This window comes from Anticarsia gemmatalis, chromosome 8 (genome assembly GCF_050436995.1).
Source record: "Anticarsia gemmatalis isolate Benzon Research Colony breed Stoneville strain chromosome 8, ilAntGemm2 primary, whole genome shotgun sequence".
In the NCBI taxonomy this organism is placed as follows: domain Eukaryota; kingdom Metazoa; phylum Arthropoda; class Insecta; order Lepidoptera; family Erebidae; genus Anticarsia; species Anticarsia gemmatalis.
The window spans coordinates 4,724,031-4,742,222 of record NC_134752.1 but is presented as its reverse complement, the minus strand read 5'-3'; the positions used below and the strand labels follow the sequence as shown (position 1 = coordinate 4,742,222).

The 18,192-nt window shown below is 35.7% G+C and overlaps 3 protein-coding genes across 3 annotated transcripts; 1 reads left to right on the top strand and 2 right to left on the bottom strand.

The window, feature by feature from the left end:
* Positions 1–85: 85 nt before the first annotated feature.
* On the bottom strand, positions 86–5,025 carry LOC142974823 (E3 ubiquitin-protein ligase Siah1-like). Its single transcript, XM_076117359.1, has 5 exons — positions 4,653–5,025; positions 3,457–3,501; positions 2,962–3,157; positions 2,251–2,392; positions 86–2,140 (listed from the first exon to the last, which is right to left on the bottom strand). Exons 2-5 carry the CDS (start codon positions 3,480–3,482, stop codon positions 1,581–1,583), a joined length of 924 nt encoding a protein of 307 aa, XP_075973474.1. The 5' UTR covers positions 3,483–3,501; positions 4,653–5,025; the 3' UTR covers positions 86–1,580.
* Positions 5,026–6,665: 1,640 nt separating this feature from the next.
* On the top strand, positions 6,666–13,136 carry LOC142974737 (facilitated trehalose transporter Tret1-like). The gene is made up of 8 exons (XM_076117226.1): positions 6,666–7,784; positions 7,862–7,959; positions 8,541–8,675; positions 9,332–9,415; positions 9,791–10,069; positions 10,738–10,858; positions 12,070–12,201; positions 12,368–13,136. Exons 1-8 carry the CDS (start codon positions 7,739–7,741, stop codon positions 12,892–12,894), a joined length of 1,422 nt encoding a protein of 473 aa, XP_075973341.1. The 5' UTR covers positions 6,666–7,738; the 3' UTR covers positions 12,895–13,136.
* Positions 13,133–18,170, bottom strand: eIF3d1 (eukaryotic translation initiation factor 3 subunit d1). Its single transcript, XM_076117225.1, has 10 exons — positions 17,895–18,170; positions 17,476–17,666; positions 17,125–17,278; positions 16,460–16,569; positions 15,807–15,945; positions 15,233–15,393; positions 14,814–14,945; positions 14,274–14,480; positions 13,791–13,986; positions 13,133–13,480 (listed from the first exon to the last, which is right to left on the bottom strand). The coding sequence occupies exons 1-10, from the start codon at positions 18,085–18,087 to the stop codon at positions 13,320–13,322; spliced, it is 1,644 nt and encodes a 547-aa protein (XP_075973340.1). The 5' UTR covers positions 18,088–18,170; the 3' UTR covers positions 13,133–13,319.
* Between the last annotated feature and the right edge of the window lie 22 nt (positions 18,171–18,192).

The window sequence follows — 18,192 nt, the reverse complement described above, 5'->3', positions numbered from 1 at the left end:
TTTTGTTCAGTTTTTGAGTTTAAAGGAATAGGTAAGCTCTTATGTTTGGTATCATTAAAAAAATGGCGGTTTAATTAGTGTTTTTATTTATTTTGAATAATATAATTATTTTAAAACACGCTTACATAGATGCCTAATAAGGGCATTGAAAACTTATATAAATAGGTAAGTAATGACAAATGAACCTATCCGTTTTTACCTGTCTAATTCACGCAGGTAATATTTAAATAGGTACAAATATTGGCATTACCCAGAAGGTAGGTGGATAAAAACTATAACCTACCATAATACATTTGGTAGACACCTACTGAATTATTTTAGCTATAAAACACCATGTAGGTAGAGTACCTATTACCTACGTTTATGTATTTGAAGCAACTATACTGATCATTAGTTCAGAGTCATTACTAGAGATCAAAACTTATTTTTCGATTGCCACAACAAAAATCATAATAAACACAGGCCAAGTGAAACACTATCACTTCACAAGTTCTCTACGTTCGCGAGTAAGATTTATAGCCATGAACTACCTAAGGAAGTTAATTAATAACAGTTATGGGCTTGTACACAAAACTGCGATGCGACATCGCATCGTAAAAATCTACGAGCTCGCACAACGCATCGCAAAAACTTGCGAATTGATTCGCACGCGCATTCCCCTCACCCTGGGTGATCACCTGGGCAGACGCCTTGCCACACGAAATCGTATCGCAGCAATTCGTGTCGTAATATTCTGCGTTACCAATTCGCGTCGCGTCGCGTCGCATCGCAGTTTTGTGTACAAGCCCTAGGTCCGTTGACTGTTATCCTAACTATTGACATCAATGATGACCGACTTTTACGATCCCTTCAAGGGACGCCCAGTTCAAATCCCAATACGGCTACCCATGTACCGGCCGGTGAGCCGAACTAGCTATGAGCATCTTTGTTGAAGAATACGCTCAATAACAACAGACATTAATTTAAATCGGCATGAATTTAATTCTAGTTTAAGATAGGCGTACTTAATTACCTAATAGGTCGCCAAGCCAGACCGTTGCCAGCTCATGGTCGAACATGCCGTGCTTAAGAACTACAGTCGGTATCATGCGTCCCGAGAAGTTGTAAGCACTCATGCTGCTTGCTCATTCTATAGACAAGACGCAGTCATTGAATTGGGCCGGTGCTCTAAGATTTAGAAATCCTGCTGATACATAGGAATCCTAAGTAGGAGTCTGGGAGTTTACAGGTTATTAAAGTTCCACTGGTTATAAGTACTTTTCTCGCCAATTTTGTATTTTCGTTGAGATCGCGATTTTAAAGCCTACGTCTATGGATTAACTAAACCCACAGCGCGATTTCTGCACTCGAGTTTACATTAACGAGACAGTATTATTATGAATCTAACTGTAGCATACGTAATCACTAGAATTGATCTCTATTGTGTACGTCTAAAACATAATAATTCAGATAGTTACGTAAGAATTATTTTAAATGAGTCTAAACTCTAAAATAATGAAAAGTTTTTCCAATCATCCAAAAGCCTTAAAAAGATGCATATAATATTTTGGACTCATGTAGGTACTGGCTCCAAGGAAAAGTTATGCCTTGTTAGGCTTGGGACCCTTAGGACCATTAGGGGGTTTATTTGGCCCCTTATTTCCAGGACCCTTAGGACCCGGAGGCTTATTATTATCTTTACCGTCGCCCTTATTATTCTGAGCGTCATTCGGGATCCGCTTTATAAAGAATCTAAACGACATCTTTTTGTTTTGAATGAAGTGAACCAGACTATCTAAAGGTAGAACAGCACATTTTCCCATACGAAATACTTCGTCTGCCTTTAATGCATCATTGAAACAATGTTCGATGAATACGACTTTCCTCCTTGCTGTCTGCTTGCTTATGACGTGTATTTCATAAATGTGATCGCGAGCTGCCTTCTTGCTGCCAATAAGCTGTATGGTCCAGTACGCCATCTTTTGCAGTGTATCAATCTTCATAGTGATAACAAAATGCATTTTACTTTGTGCCACCAAGTAAACATGACGATCATCCTTTTTAATATCCACATTGGATATTTCCACTTCCTCATCGGTAGCCACATTGCAATTTTCTGGATGACGATCCTTGAAATGTTCCATAATTTCCTTCAGTTTTCCTGAAATTAGTTTATTATATATTATGTCAAGCCATACCCATATTTTTATTCTATAAAGTAGGTAGGCAGGTGCACCTACTCTTCAAGAATATGTAAAGTTCATTACTTACCACTCCAAGAGCATTTTCCAAAAACAACGCCGAGGGGACAGTCCATCGCCCTAAAGATGCATTCCTTAATATGCTCATCCATGTCCTTTGCCACCATGGTGTAAATGCACCCGAAAGATTTGTTTGGACACGGTACTTTTGCCTGTAAATACAAGAAAACAAAGTGGTAGTTAGGTACCAGGTACCTACATAATAACATTTCAAAATTCTCCGTAACTTACATACCTTCACTGAATAATTTTATGATGATGATTTTTTATAAGAGCTTGTGTTTTTACCTACAGTAGGTACGTACATATATTTAGTTTCCTAGTCAGAGTGTCACCTATGCTTTGTTGCATTGCATTGCGAGTAAATATGAGAGTAAAATACCTAATCACATTTGAAAAAAAATACCTTCTATCTTGTTCATCATAAGTCCAAATAAAAAAATAAGGACACGTATCGAGAATAATTATAACTTTTTATCAGATTTCCTGCTTCAAATGCATGAAATACACGATTGCGGGGAAAAACCTATAAATAAATGTGGTACTTAAACTAGATTAGATAGGTAGATATAACTTCTTATCTCTGTAGTGCACAAAATACTTACTGGTAGACTTTAAAGGGTATTTTTTACCTACGAGAGCTAGCTCTGAAACTTGTACTACATACATGTATATAATAATGTATTTACTTAGAGATTTTTTATCAACCTGAGAGACCTACCTTTGAAACGATTTCTTCCAACTGCCAATTCCTCATCTGCGTGACATTTAGACGGCAAATTGGGCAGATAGGCGGCATTAGATTTTGAGTGCAGATGTTGCATAGACTGTGGCCTGATTGACACTGATAGATGGGAGCTGACATCGTCTCCAAGCAGACCGGACATTCTGGCAACTCTACTGCCACTGCCGCTGCCCTACAACAATATTTTAATTAAGTTAATTAACTGAAAACGAAGTAGAAATAACGGCCATAGCATGGAAGGTTAAATATTATTTTGTTGTAATAGCGGCAACAGAATTACATTATAAAAAAAATCAGCCATCTAACTAAGTAATCTAACTATCACAGTTCATTAGATACAGTCTGCTGACAAACGGACGGACAGCGAAGTCTTAGCTGTCTATTAGGTATCTATTAAAAGGGTTCCTTTGGGCACGGAACCCTTTTAATAGATGCCATGCTGCCTACATAACAGTATTGATTCTCACTTACTTTCTATTTGGTTTTGCTGTGGACATTGCAGTCGGTGTGTGTTTTCTGTAAAAAAAAAAAAAATATTTCATTCAACTATTCGAGGCATAGAGAACAGTTACACGATCCTAATATCTTGAGCCAGAGGTCATGGGTAAAATATTCTGTTTTCTATGGCAAAAGTCGAGAAAAATAAATTTAAGGGACTGTTTTTTATGGACAATTTTATTATCACAGTGCATTATTGTGAGCAAATGAATATATTCAGGTACTCTGATCTATAAGTTAAAACATAATTAGGTATATACCTACTTCATACTCAAGTATAGATAAGTGTCTGATACAAGTACCATGACTTGTGCGTATGTTTGGTCGATGCTTCGGGAAATTACTACCATAAGTACATATACCTATACCTACCTACTGTAATAGTTCAGATAAACTAAATAATTCTTCCGTAACATGAATTACTTTCAATACTATAAAATAACTCGGCTTAGACAATAAGCACATAAGTATTTTTGATTAGGAATAAGATAAAAAAAGGACTCAGTTTTTCTATGAGAAGATCTTTGTTTCATCCATCCTCAGAAATGTTCTCCAATTTCAACTAAAAAAGCTAAAGCTATTTTAAGATCATGGTTGTATAACACGGACACGTATATCCACGGATCCTGTTACTATTAAAATAGTGTGATAAGGCGAGTGGGAGTTTTGTACACATTTCAGGAAGCAAAATAGATAAAACGTTCCAATGTTTTTGGACTCCGTTTACAGCATATGTTTATTATATTTATTTACCGTTCATATGTGTATTTAAAAAAAATGTAGTGTGTTTTATACAGTTAAAAGATGGTAGTATGGTATGGTATGATGAATACATATATTCCTTAAAAAAACATGAAGGCGCCATTTTGTTCGTAGACCAGGTACACAATAATTCTTGTGACTATTCAGAACTGTTTGCGATCACGCAAAAAGTTTATTCATTAATCTAATCTATCCTTAAAAAAGTAATATCCAGTTACGCGTCGGTAAAATTAAAAATGGTAGGGAACAATATGAGTGTTTATTACGAGGCAGTGGTATGTATGTACCGGTTTTATCTACGAGTATGTAGATTATAATATAATGAAAGTGATATCTCATGTGCTAATAACAACAGTCATTATTTTACAGCAAATTGAGAACATTGAAGTCTTTAAAAGTAACCTTACCTTGATCTTGTAATAGGATAATATCACTGTGGTATAAAAAATGCAGTCACCGAGGCACAGAATAGTCACTCACTCACAGGACTGAACTGCACTGAGTATGGTGCCGGCAAATAATACAGTTTATATAAGCTCGCAGACAGACGCGGCGACGGGCGGGCGTGGTGAGTTGGCTAGCGGCTGGCGTACTTGAATACTTTGTTATATTCACAGCCAACCAGAGGTTGTAAGTAACGAAATCTTGTTACTATTATTTGGAACGCTATCGTAAGAGATATAGTGACTAAAATGTCGTGTACAAATTTTATCAATATAAAACGGGTATTCCAGAACTTTAATTTTCAGTGTTGCCACTGTATAATAAGTAGATAGAATAATTAAAACAAACACGCTATTTATCCAACGTATAATTAAATAAACGGGAAACCTGTGCTTTTCATTTTTTTAACAAGTCCACATCGGATAGTGGTCTTATAAAGTAAGACCGTGTTAGAAGTTTCAATACAATATTTTGTTATTCGTAAGCGTCAGCTATTTTTTAACTAATTATATTTTAAGTACCAAAATAATTGTTACTGAAAATAGATCTGCTTTAACTAAGAGTTTTATCAAGTAGGTACTCCTAAAATAATTTGTTATTAAATGTCTTTTTAAATCTTGCAACATTATTAATGTCAATGTATGACGATTGACGTACATAATATGTTTATGTTTATTTTCGGCCGCCTGTTTGGGGATATTCACAAAACTTTTTTGCGCCATTTTATATATGACCGATGATATTATTTAATTAAAACTATTGTTTTCCTTATTATTTAAATCTATTTTTAAAAGAAATAGAACGTTTAACGTCATAACCTCTTAGCGAAACACATTGTTTTTACATAAACGCAAGTTTCAATCGGTATTTGGTACGCAGTAAGTTGTGTTCTACTACTGTGATAAACATAAAATACTCGGATTAAAATGATTGAGGATACGTCTAGTAAGCCAACAGACTACAGTTTGATAAAGGAAGATCCAGAATTGCTACTTCAGTTGGTCAACAAATATGTAAAAGTTGACATAATTATGAACTGTTCGTATACAGGCTTCATTCACTCTGTAGATCCCGTAACGTACAGGTAAGATATAAAAGTAACGTAAGTAATATTTAAAATACCAGTTATACTAAATTCAGAGCAGTGCATAGATAAAGGTCCTTAATAATCCACTTATGATTATCATTTAAAACCTCTTAAGTCGAGAGTGTTTTGTCATTTACTAGGCACATGTACCAACTCAATATTGACTGTATCTATGAAGTAATTGGTTATTATCATCATCAATTGATATTACTAATATACATAATATCTTTTCAATATAACAACATGCATAATGCCCCTAACATTGCATTGGGAGGTCATGGGTTTGATTCCCACAAGGAGCAATTTTTTTGGTTGTATTTTGTGTCTGTTGATTGTATGTTTATAATAGTCACACAACCAGAAAGCAAGTCTTAAGCAACCTAAGACTTCCACAAGTTATCTTTTTAAAAGAAAAGTGTAAATGGCTACTTTAATTTTTATATATGTGTGGGTAAAAGAAAGCAACATCAAAATGAATACTGTAAGGTGATTCTTATAACACCTATATTTATCAGGCTTTCATTTCTTTTCAGTATAATCCTGTCAGTACCTCATGAAGATACATATCGCACAGTATTAATTCCGGGACACTCAATACTGCATGTCTCACATGAAGAATCCGCCACAGTAAAACCTCCACAGAGAAAACTTATACAAGCATATTCAGAAGAAAGTATCTTAAAAAGAAAAAATAAATTAATATCATGGTTTAATTCCAATCTCCTGCCAGTAACAGATTTAAATGATAAAATTGTTATAGGAGATGTAAGTGTTTTACCACCCTATGATATTTTAGATGTATGTACAGAAAACCCTATTGTTGCAATGCAGATAAAAAAAATTATGGAGCAAATGCCTGAGGATCTAGACTAGTATTAAAGAATTATTCTGAATTTCTCATGTTGTCACATTGATAAATAGTCTGTTATTATGGGACCTTTGGGTTTTCCTCCTAGTTTCAACTGATTGTGTTATAGGTATATATATAAATACATCATTTTATCAAGTAACTGATAAAATTATGAACTTTAATTGATGTATATGGAATGTACATTAATAAGTGTAAATACAATTTTAGTATAATGTAATTATGTTCAAACTTAAGTAAATATCAAAACAGCTAAACTGCTTTGTTATCTATACTAATATTATAAAGCTGAAGAGATTGTTTGTTTGTTTGTTTGAACGCGCTAATCTCAGGAACTACTGGTCCGATTTGAAAAATAATTCAGTGTTAGATAGTCCATTAATCGAGGAAGGTTATAGGCTATATATCATCTATACTAATTTTATAAAGCTGAAGAGATTGTTTGTTTGTTTGAACGCGCTAATCTCAGGAACTACTGGTCCGATTTGAAAAATTATTTCAGTGTTAGATAGCCCATTAATCGAGGAAGGTTATAGGCTATATATCATCACGCTACAACCCATAGGAGCAGAGTACCATTGAAAAATGTTACAAAAACGAGAAAATTTTGACCTATTCTCTCTTATGTGACGCAAGCGAAGTTGCGCGGGTCAGCTAGTCATTTATGTAAGTTTTTTAATTAAGTAATAAAATTTTGGATACTTAAAAATTACTTGACTACTTTTTTGAATTGAGATTTATCTATTTGTAAACACCAGTCCAGACAATTATATTACAAGTAGACTTTAAAATTCACGAACCATATTTTTACATAGTATGTACAATCAAATGTATTATCCTTTACGATAAATCGCTTGCCGCCTTGTATTTTTAGCTATATTTGCGTTTGCGCCTGCGAGTCTACAACATCACAACATCGTTTTATGATCTGTTATTCAGTCTTTGTTGAACAGCGAACCTAACAACTCGCTCAGTGATGTCATATTTATTTAGCGCCGACACAAACGCACGGTTATCTTACGAACCTCACACCAAGTGTGTAATATTCTGATAAGAGCACATTTCTTTTGTTTCCGTATTATTATAACTTTGTGATGTCACAAACTAATAGGAAAGTGCAATATCTAGCGGGAGTTTGCGGTGAGTACCGTGATTATTAATAAATGAAAAACAGCGGGAAAATTCAAAACGTCAGTTTAAAAAAAAAACATTTTCAGCTGCGTTCGTATTTACTTTTACCGGAGCAACACTATCGTGGTCGTCACCAGCGATTCCAAAGTTCAAAAATGGCGAGGCGAACATTGTTATCTCTGATGTAAGTAAACGTGTCTATAAATTAAAACAGACGGTATTCATAAAAAATCTTAAAATGTGAATCGTATTTCTAATTCCATTAACAAATTATAGGATATTTTGATCTGCTCATCAACAAATAACAATTAAAATATATGGATAATAACAACAAATTAAGTAGGTAAGTAGGTACTTCGATTAATTCTAACTAAACTACCCTACACTCAATAAGATTAAATTATATTCTTCTCTATAAATATTGCTAATTAAATTATGAAACCCAGATACTCTATTGGTCGTTTCCTTAATGATTAGGTACTACACAATGTTGGCTGCTCTGATGAACTGAACAACAATAACAATAGTTAACATAAACGGTGAGCAGAATTTCTAGGTACCAACCCTTTTCGTAGCGTGATATAAACCGGTAGTCGAGGTCCAAAAACAGCAACTACTTTCAAGTTGTTTGTAGTATTGTCGGACTTTTTTGTTTAAAGATTTTAGAGTTACCAACTACCAACTGATTTGCCAAAAAAATAATTAAGCAAGGTTGCAAACGCTCCTTCTTTTTAGAATATTTATGAAATGTTTTATGATAAATAGGCGGAGACATCATGGGTGGTGTCGTTGCATTCAGCCGGGGCGTTGTTCGGGTGTTACGTTGGCCAGGTACTTGACGAGAAGACTGGTCGGCGCCGGACGCTGATTGGTTCGGCCGTTCCAGCTGTCTTAGGTGCGGTACGTGTCTTCTCTTTACAATTTCTACGAGTTCTAGACGACCATTACATTTTCCTTTTTATTTTTGAAACGTTAACATAGGTATACTTATACTTGACTATTGGATTTATTATGATTTTATTGCTTTGAACATTGAACAATCAGGGCTACTTATTTAAACCGCAAGTATTTTATTCTCTCAATTTAAGCCTAGTTTAGGGACTTGACAGGCCTGCCGGTAAAGATACGTGCAGAATTTGCGCGAAATGGTCAGGTATGTAGTACTAGTAATAGTAACCGGTAGTCCTGTATGACAAGATGCATGAATTCGAATGACGCTAAAGAAGTCTATGTAGGTACGTAGCAAGTGGCGTTCTTTGGTCTCTGCCTACTTATGAGAAAAAGGTGTAATGTTATGTACCTATGTTTGTATATAAATATATCTATATAAAAAAAGCAAGACCTATCAAAATTGACTATCCAGAACTAAATAAGTATAGCTACCTGAATATATAATACGTAAGTACTAGAACTATTGATTCACAGAATACGTTACAACCTCCACGTTAGTATCGGATGTCACCTCGCGCCGTGCGATAACTACAGATAACAAGATGCAGACGGATCTGCAATCTACTACACATTATATTTTATCTATTTACTTATCTGTATTGCAGAGTATCATGATGATGACGAGTATGCCTTGGCTGATGTGTGTCGCAAGGTTTCTGATGGGACTGGCCACCGGTATCATAGCTGTGGTAAGACAATAACTAAAATACCAAACTGATTGCATCAAAATGTTATGCTGAGACATGAGTTAACTTTATTCGTGGAAAGAAATTGTATGGACTCTCTCTGGTTGACAACCTTAATAAAGAGTTGCCGAAATCGAGTTTGTTGTGTAGACTTAATTATGATTAGGTACATTGGTTTTAGTACTTCATTTTTCGAAACATTGGCTGATGTCTGAAAGAAGGTACGTATTTATACTTATAACTAAGAATCCTGATCTTCCACGTTCATACATTTTAATTGTAGGTACTTATTTGAGCTTTGGATTCGATTCCCATGGCAAGAAAAGCAATTTAACTCTCTACGAAAATTTCATTATAAACGAACTTACTTGTTTCCAGGTAACAATGATATACGTAACAGAAATATCAGATAAAGAAATAAGAGGATCTTTGGGCATGACAATCCAAGTAATGAACAACTTGGGTAGTTTAACGGTATACGGTATCGGTCCTTTTGTGTCCTATACGGCCCTCAATGCTATACTTTTGTCAATACCAATATGCTATGTCTTGCTATGTTCCTGGATACCAGAGTCCCCGTACTATCATTTGAAGAACGGAAGATTAGAAGCCGCGAAGAAAGAGTACATGCGGTTGAAAGGAACTAAGAACGAAAAGGTTTGTGTTTGTAGTAGCCTAAGATGTGAAACAACGGTAATTTTAGTATCGATAAAATCATCATGTCTTAACACTTTATAGTGTGTTATGTAGATTCATACTGGCTCTCGTAGTGGCCACTCGAGACGCTAAATATCAAACAGTACCTTACCGTATTATGCGTTAGAGACAATTCCCTGCTAGCTGATACTGATGTCTGTTTCACTACTATTACCGCATACTATCAAGATTCTTCGTACTTTTGCAAATGAAACCCTACTGCAAACGAGACAAGTCTTATTTTGTAATGACAAATTAATTGATGAATCAAATTGTGAAATTGTTTCCTTTTTACTTGCTATTAAAGGTCTTTTAAAAAGAAGAGAAAACTGGGAGTATTTTTAGATGAATTAGATACAGGATTTCACTAGCCGATAAAAACATAAGTAGGTAGGTACCTACGTAATTGTATAATAGTAGGTACCTATAGATTACTATGTTGTCTTGGTATAAATTAATAAGTGAATCGAAACTACCGCGAATATGAATCGGTATTATCGCCGGCAGTTCGACTACTTTAATTAATTAATCTGTACATAAAGTTAAATATTTCCTTTTGGGAAAAAAAGAAAAGGGTCCTATTGTTTTTCCTTTGAACTCTTTGTAACTCTGTTTTGTTGTTATTTTAGCTGATAGAAGATGACTTGAGTGTGATCAGAGCACACGTGAGAGAGAGCATGGAAAACAAAACTACTCTGAAAGAACTGCTTACCAATATGAAATATAGGAAAGCTATATACATAGTTATAGGTAAGTACCTACCTATGTGTGACGTCATTATAGCTAATATTAGAAAAGGAGGCACTGACTATTGTACGACTGAAAATATAAACACACTCCGATAGACAAGTAATATTGCTAGCGATTAAACGTCAAACATCAATAGTTTGACATTTGAACGACAGAAACTCGATATTATCGTAACGAGAGTCCAAGATCGCCTTACCATACTTAGTAGATATCATTAGATCACAGAAAAAATAATAGTAGCTACCTGTAAAAGCTTAACTTAACTAACCCGGAAGCAAGTTCAGGAAATTAGTACAAGGTTATTATTACTCTAAACATATTTGAAGAAGATTTTTCAGCAAGTAATGTAGGTAGTTATGTAAATGTTTAGTTAATCAAAAACAACAAACAATGTCTATCTTTTCTTATGTACTATACAAACAAATTATATTATTATATCTGTGTGTTGTCGAGTAAACATAGTGACAAGAAATTATCAGATTTATTGTTGAGGTAGGTAAATACATTGTTACTATTATAATGTTTGAATACAAATAATAGGTATAAGTATCGCTAAACAAGCAAGACAGAGTAGGTGTTTTAGAAAGCGCTCTAAACGTAGACCCAATGCAGATGTTTCTCGGTTGACTGTTCCACCAATCTAATAATCGAAGTGCCACGACTAAAACTCAGGTAGGTATAGGCTACATAAAGTCTGAACCGGTTATTCATATTTTCTACAATCTGTAACAATACTGTGTTAATCCTCATAGTTTTGCTATAGATCTACATATTTTTATCATTTTATTCTTAAATTAGTTCATTGTTGCTGCTATAACATCTGTTTGCTTATGTTATCGGATAGTAGAATCTGTTGATATTGACGTGTTTCTACTATTGTACTTATATAAATTGAATTGCTTGATAACTGTTGTCAGCATGAATCAGCTTATTTTAAGACGTTTATTATAAGATTATACTCTAAAAACAAATTTGAACTAGGTTCTAAAGTAATTTATTCTTAGGCATAATTAAATGTAAAACAATATCTCTCGGATATATCTTAAAAAGGCCTCATAACATATTAATAATTCCATTGACACGAAAACATGGACTTTGAATTTGCTTCTATTCTTCTTCTACGTATTTGCCAAATAAGCAAATGCGTTTATACACGTGAAAAGTGAATGAGTGAAGAAATCGAAGTTGTTAACTTTTATGCAAATTTTCAGGTTTGAAACTGTTGCAGTACATGACCGGTATCCTTGTGATCCAGTCATACTTGGAGTCCATATTTAGAGAAACCAGTTTCATGACTGGACCTATTTGTAGTATCGTGTACGGATTTGTGCAATTAGGCGCAGGTAATCACATGATAGTAAAATTATAATATTTTTGTGTATATTACCTAATCTAAATTTAATTTAATTGGTAATCACTTGCATGGTTGAGTACCTTTGATTTAATACCATACCCGCTCTATTTTTTTAAAAGGCATTCTCACCTTATTAACTTGTTTATGAATTTTAGGTATTTGCGCAACGTTTGTGACCAGATGGGTGGGTCGTCGTATTCTTATGTTCACCTCATGCCTCGGCGTGTCGATCGCGATGACTCTAGTCGGCCTCTACTTCTTCCTTCGAGACGCCATGCAAGTCACCCCAGAGACATTGCAAGCGGTTAGTTGGCTGCCGCTAACAGGCATTGTTGGGTTCAACGTGTTATACGCTAGTGGCATAGGGAATCTTCCGTATGTGATGCAAGCAGAATTATTCCCAGTAAATGTGAAAGGAGTAGCTTCAAGTACTGCTACCATGTTAGCCTGTATACTAGGCTTCGTCGTTACCAAGTGTTATCAACAAGTAAAGGACGCGTTCGGTGACCACGTCGTGTTTTGGTTTTTCGCCGCAGTCGGCTACGCCGGGCTGTTCTTTATCTACTTCTGTGTACCAGAAACGAATAGCAAAACTTTGGAAGAGGTACAAGATAACATACAGAGGCAGCCAGAGGCAGAAGCATTGAACAGTCAAAATGATGACAAAGTAGTAAGTTCGTGAAGTGCCTCGCAGCATTTGTCTGTTGTGGTATTCTGCAGCACTAGTGCGAGAAACAATGTGTTTTTACTGCGTCAAAGCGCTCAAATGGCTATTAAAGATGTGTTCAATTATTTATATGTATACACGTAGACTTAAGGATAATTGTATATTTTTGAACTGTTGTATTAAGATTTTATTATTTTATTTCATTATTTTCATATGTACGTAAAATGAAATGTGCCATAAATAAAACTCAAGATGTGACTATAAAACTGTATTCAGCTGAATAAAATATGAAATACATACAGATTACCAGAAAACTTATTATTATTATGGCAACCCTATAAAGATTACCATTCAATCGGAAGATATAATATGAAGAGGTTAGAATGCCAACTATACAATGTAATTATTGTATTTTGAACTAAACAGTAAAGGTTTAAGGTCTAAATTCTCTTGGCGTTTCCGTAAGAGTAGAGTGGTGCGAATGGCGTGTCGGCTTGTTCGTCGCCGCTTTCCTCCGACGCGTCGGACTCGAACGTGTTGTCCGGAATGTCGTACAGGCGGATCAGCGGCTTGTTGGGGTCCTTCATTATTAGGTATTTACCTGCAATCACGCATACATTAATAAGCATGCATACGCAAATAACATTTGCACGAATTTTACTAGTACATGTAAATACTCTTTTCCAGATAAGCCAAACGTAAGGGTGTCGAATGAAGATACCTTAGGTCTTGGTCAACGCTACATTTACGTCAGTCAAGTTAGTCACGTGTCAAGCTTTACGTCCCTATTTTAGCAGACAAGCCTCACTAGTGCCATCGAAAGCTTTTGAATAACCTGAATGACCACAAACTGGCCCAGATAATTGCATGACTCGAGGCTGATTCCGAACTGAATATCGTGGCGAACTCACCATCCTTCTGCTTCATACAGATATCGATGATACAACGCAGGATACCCCAGGCGTTGTCCATGGAGAGGTTGATCTGAGCGGCGAACTCGTGCGGCTTGAACTGCTGCGTGCCGAGGATCACGTGGCGCGAGTTGTCACGCACTTGCGACCGGGACACGTAACCGAACTTGATCTGGTCCGAGCCGGCGAGTAGGGCCTGCAAATATATATTGATTAGTAATTTGAGCATTTTACGAATCTATTGAGGACAGCCAGTGTTGTAGTTAATGTGTAAACATGTAATTTTTGCAAACTTGTTGTCATTTTGTCAAAGTGAAAGCTGTGAAAATGGTGCATATATTTACTAATGCTCATTATTAATGTGAAATAACGTCTCAATCTATCCTCTCGTTAAATATATTTAAAAATATTAAGTCAGTTATTCTATTGTTCTAAGCTTTTTAGAAAAGAGTATGAGTATATCAAAATGAGTTGTAAAATTACCTGGACGGTCCACTTGGCGAGCTTGCAGGAGTTATTCCTGAGTTCATTGGCGAGTACAGCACCGCGCTGCGTGTCCAGTTTCTGGCGCCACTCGACGCCGTTGGCAAGCTTCGAGTCCCACTCGTTGAGCGCCTTGATGCTCAAGAACTGCGTCTCGTTCTGCGGCCCTTGCATCACTGCGTCGTGCTCGCACCGAGCTACTAGCACCTAAAGAAACATAATAAAAGATTAAACAATTGTAGGAATAACCTGGGAATTTATGAATCAATTTAGGATTTATGAAGAAATATAATATAGTAACACACAGCTAGTGGTAGAAACACGAGAGAAACAAGGTTAAGTTTTTGAAATATTTTCTTTTTCTTTTGAAGAAGACAGATTTATTCAAGTTTGCACTGCATTAGCCATATACTACAAAGCCTAGTTTTAGATCATTGTTCTTGTAACAAGTAAGCATCAAGTTCAATAATCGTAGAAAGAATACATGTATAAGTATAGTAACTAGAACAAAAATATTTTTTAAAAGATCGGTCTACTTACGACACCATTGTTGAGGTTCCACTTGCGGTAGCGGTAACCGACGGAGGCGACTTCGCCCTCCTCTTCCTCCGACACGAACGGGTTCGGCTCCGGGAACTTGTATTTTGGCTCAGTCTGGCCGTTCTTCAATACCTGATAAATAAAATAAATTATACCAATGTTTCTAATAAACAAAAACAATTATTTTTTATTCAAATACGTTATACAACTTTCAATCAAACATTAATATCTTTTTTACGATCTCTACTTTGAACTATAAAGTGGTATAAAACCATCTCGGGTTACCATCAGAGCTTGTACTATGGTAATCAAATAACTGATAAAAATATAGAACAAAAAAAGAGAGAAAATACTTCAATATTATTATAAATGAAATAACAATATAAATTAATTACGAATATTTTTAAATTGATGCATACCTGTTGGCTGAAGTTATGATTGATGAAGGTCGCTTCGAGAGCGAGGTTGCGCGGCGAGTTGATGGAGTTGCCATCATCGGTCGGTGGCTCCACCGACGTCTCGTTCACCGTCAGCAAATCAAACTCCGTATTGTCACGCTTATCGAAGAACAACTTGTCACCTGAAACACAAGTTACAGGTTATTTGACTTTAAAAAATACAACAATATATTATGTTGTTTTAAAAACTATAACATACACAACAATATTATATAGTCAGGAAAGATAGTTATTACCAAAAATAACCAAAACATAACATAATTCAGTGTAAATTATCAAATTGTATGATGTCTGAGGTTTGCTACACACATATTCAGTTCGGCATTAATCGGCCTAGCCGGGCGACAAAAGCGAACATGTGTAAATTAAGCCGAACGGCACAAGCTAAACAAGGAGTCAGATTGGTTGTGCGATAAATATTGCCGAACCGAAAACGTGTGTGCCTATAAATCTGATGCTCTACTATGACACAAACATTTTCATCTATGAAAGAATTACAGGTTCTCAGAGAACTAAAAAGTAAACATATTCATACCAATCTTCTCAATAACAATATCCCAAGAGTAGTTGGAGCGCGTGCAGCACATGATAGTGGCCAGGATGGCGTCGGTCGCGTACACCGTGCCCGCGGTCTTACTGAGCCGTCGGATCACGGGGTCATCAGTAGTTGTCACCTAAGACATCAAATGTAAAAATGTATTGCTGTACTTCTTTTTTTCGATAAAGATTCCTGTGTTCCCAAGCAGTTACTAAGGGGTAATAGTTACTCTTAGTCCATTTAAAAGTTTATTATTTTAAACGGACTAAGAGTTTACAAGAAGTAGTTTTAATAAGAATTACATTAAGGGTTGCGTTTTTAAAGGACGAAACAACAACCAGGTCCTGGGACCCCACAAACTTGAACTTAAAGTACATTGATTTCCCATACACATTAAAAAAATAGTTCGATTACAATTATTCAGGAAGTTATATTAATCAGCAAATTGTTCAAAAACAATAAATTAGCAATTTGCAACTACCATTTGCAGCTGGCATTGATGTCACAATTCTCTCAATACAAATACTTGTGTTAAGAACAGCTGCTTTGCATCTGTATTTATTTTACTTGTCCGCGAATTATATTGATACTTCTCAAACAGTTTACTAATTCAGGTCATTGTAAAAGGCTGTGAAATTGAACTGTCTTACCGTATGGAAGATACGGTCAATACGCTGCAGAGGCTTCTCATGTTTGACATTGACACGATCATACGCTTTGTCATAATACTCCAATGTACCACAGCACACAATGTCTTCACCTGTAAAGAGAATAAAATTTGCATTTTTAAAGACGTAATTATATCTCATCTGGCCCCTTAATGTAGAAAATTTGTTCCATGGTTGAATTTGTAGAAGTTTAGGACAATAGTGTTCTGTGGAGGTATGAATTTTATTTTCAAACAAAATAATATCTTCATATTTGATTTAAATTTTTTTGTGTCGCAGAAATCTATTTGAAGAATAAATAATTTATCCAACCTAACTGACTACATAAAATCAGTAATTTTAAAGTTTTTGAAAACATCATGTTCTGAATTTAATCAAATTAATTTTGCTTTGTAACTGATTGCTTGTTAGCTTACTTGGCATAAATGCAACAAATTAAGGCAAACTAATTATTTCCATATTTATATGCTCTTTGGTAAGTAAGTATAAGACTAAATGACATTTTAGCCCCTCAAACGTCCGTGGAGGGTATTGTTATATAATTATGGATACTTTAGTCTCCACGGACGTTTGAGGGGTTAGTATAGACTATTGTGATGATTTCATTTAGTTGCAGGAAAATGAAATAGTATGCAATAAGTACATACCTTCCTTGATGCCAGGCAGGGACAGCTTAGCTAAGCGAGGGAAGTCCATGTCCTCAATAGTGACCCATGTGGGTCTCACCGTGACGGAAGCATCTCGGATCTTCATCGGAGCTCCTCTCTGGCCCCATCTCTTGCCAAGCTTGCGGTCACGTTGCTATAAAAATACATTATGTTTACATAAATTCACTATTTCATGTTTCTTACAATATAGGACTTGGCAATCATCAACAACTTTTGTAAAAGTTTGTATAAATTACTTGCAAGATCTATCGCCATAACTATTCTATTACTTAAGTTTATGTCTAACATGTGTTAAAAGCGATATTGTAAAGTTTGTATAATGATAATTACCTTGTTCAGAGTAGTCATACCGCCAGGAGTACGCGCACCTCTAGCACCGCGTCCCCTCTGACCACGGGCGCGGCCTCGCTGGTACGGCGGCTTCTGCACCCTCGTAGTATCCACCAAGTGGAACGTGCTCTCATCTTCATCATGGAAGTACGCGTACGACGATCCAGCGCCAAACTGAGACGCGTACTTATCTGCAAGTTTATAAGTTATGTAAACTTATGGCAAATCTTCAATGCAAAGGAACGAAAATCTTTTCATGGATGTTATTGCATTTAAGAAGTTATTTGCTTGCTTATTTCTTGACGATATGTTTGAGGTCAAAATTGATGCATAGAAACGTCATTATAACCTCAAACAAAACTGAATCGAGAGGAAAACAATCGGTTCAAATTGTAAAGTTAGCGAAAGAAAACACTTACTTTGATATTTTTTATCCTGTACTACAGTCCAGTCACTAATTTTACCCAAGCGATCGCCTTTGCTGAAAGGTTGGTACGGCATGTCCCGAAATTGCTCCGGCATTTCGCAAGGACCCCATCCTGTAGGATTGTCCTGAATAATAGGCGCTATGAATCGTATCGGCTCTTCGGCCGGTAACACATGTTCTGACATTGTATCTTTACAATGGAAATTAAATTTTATCAATAGTTCAACATGAATATACGCCAATGCCACACGACACTTTCGAAATGACTCAAAAAAAGTTTTATGACAATG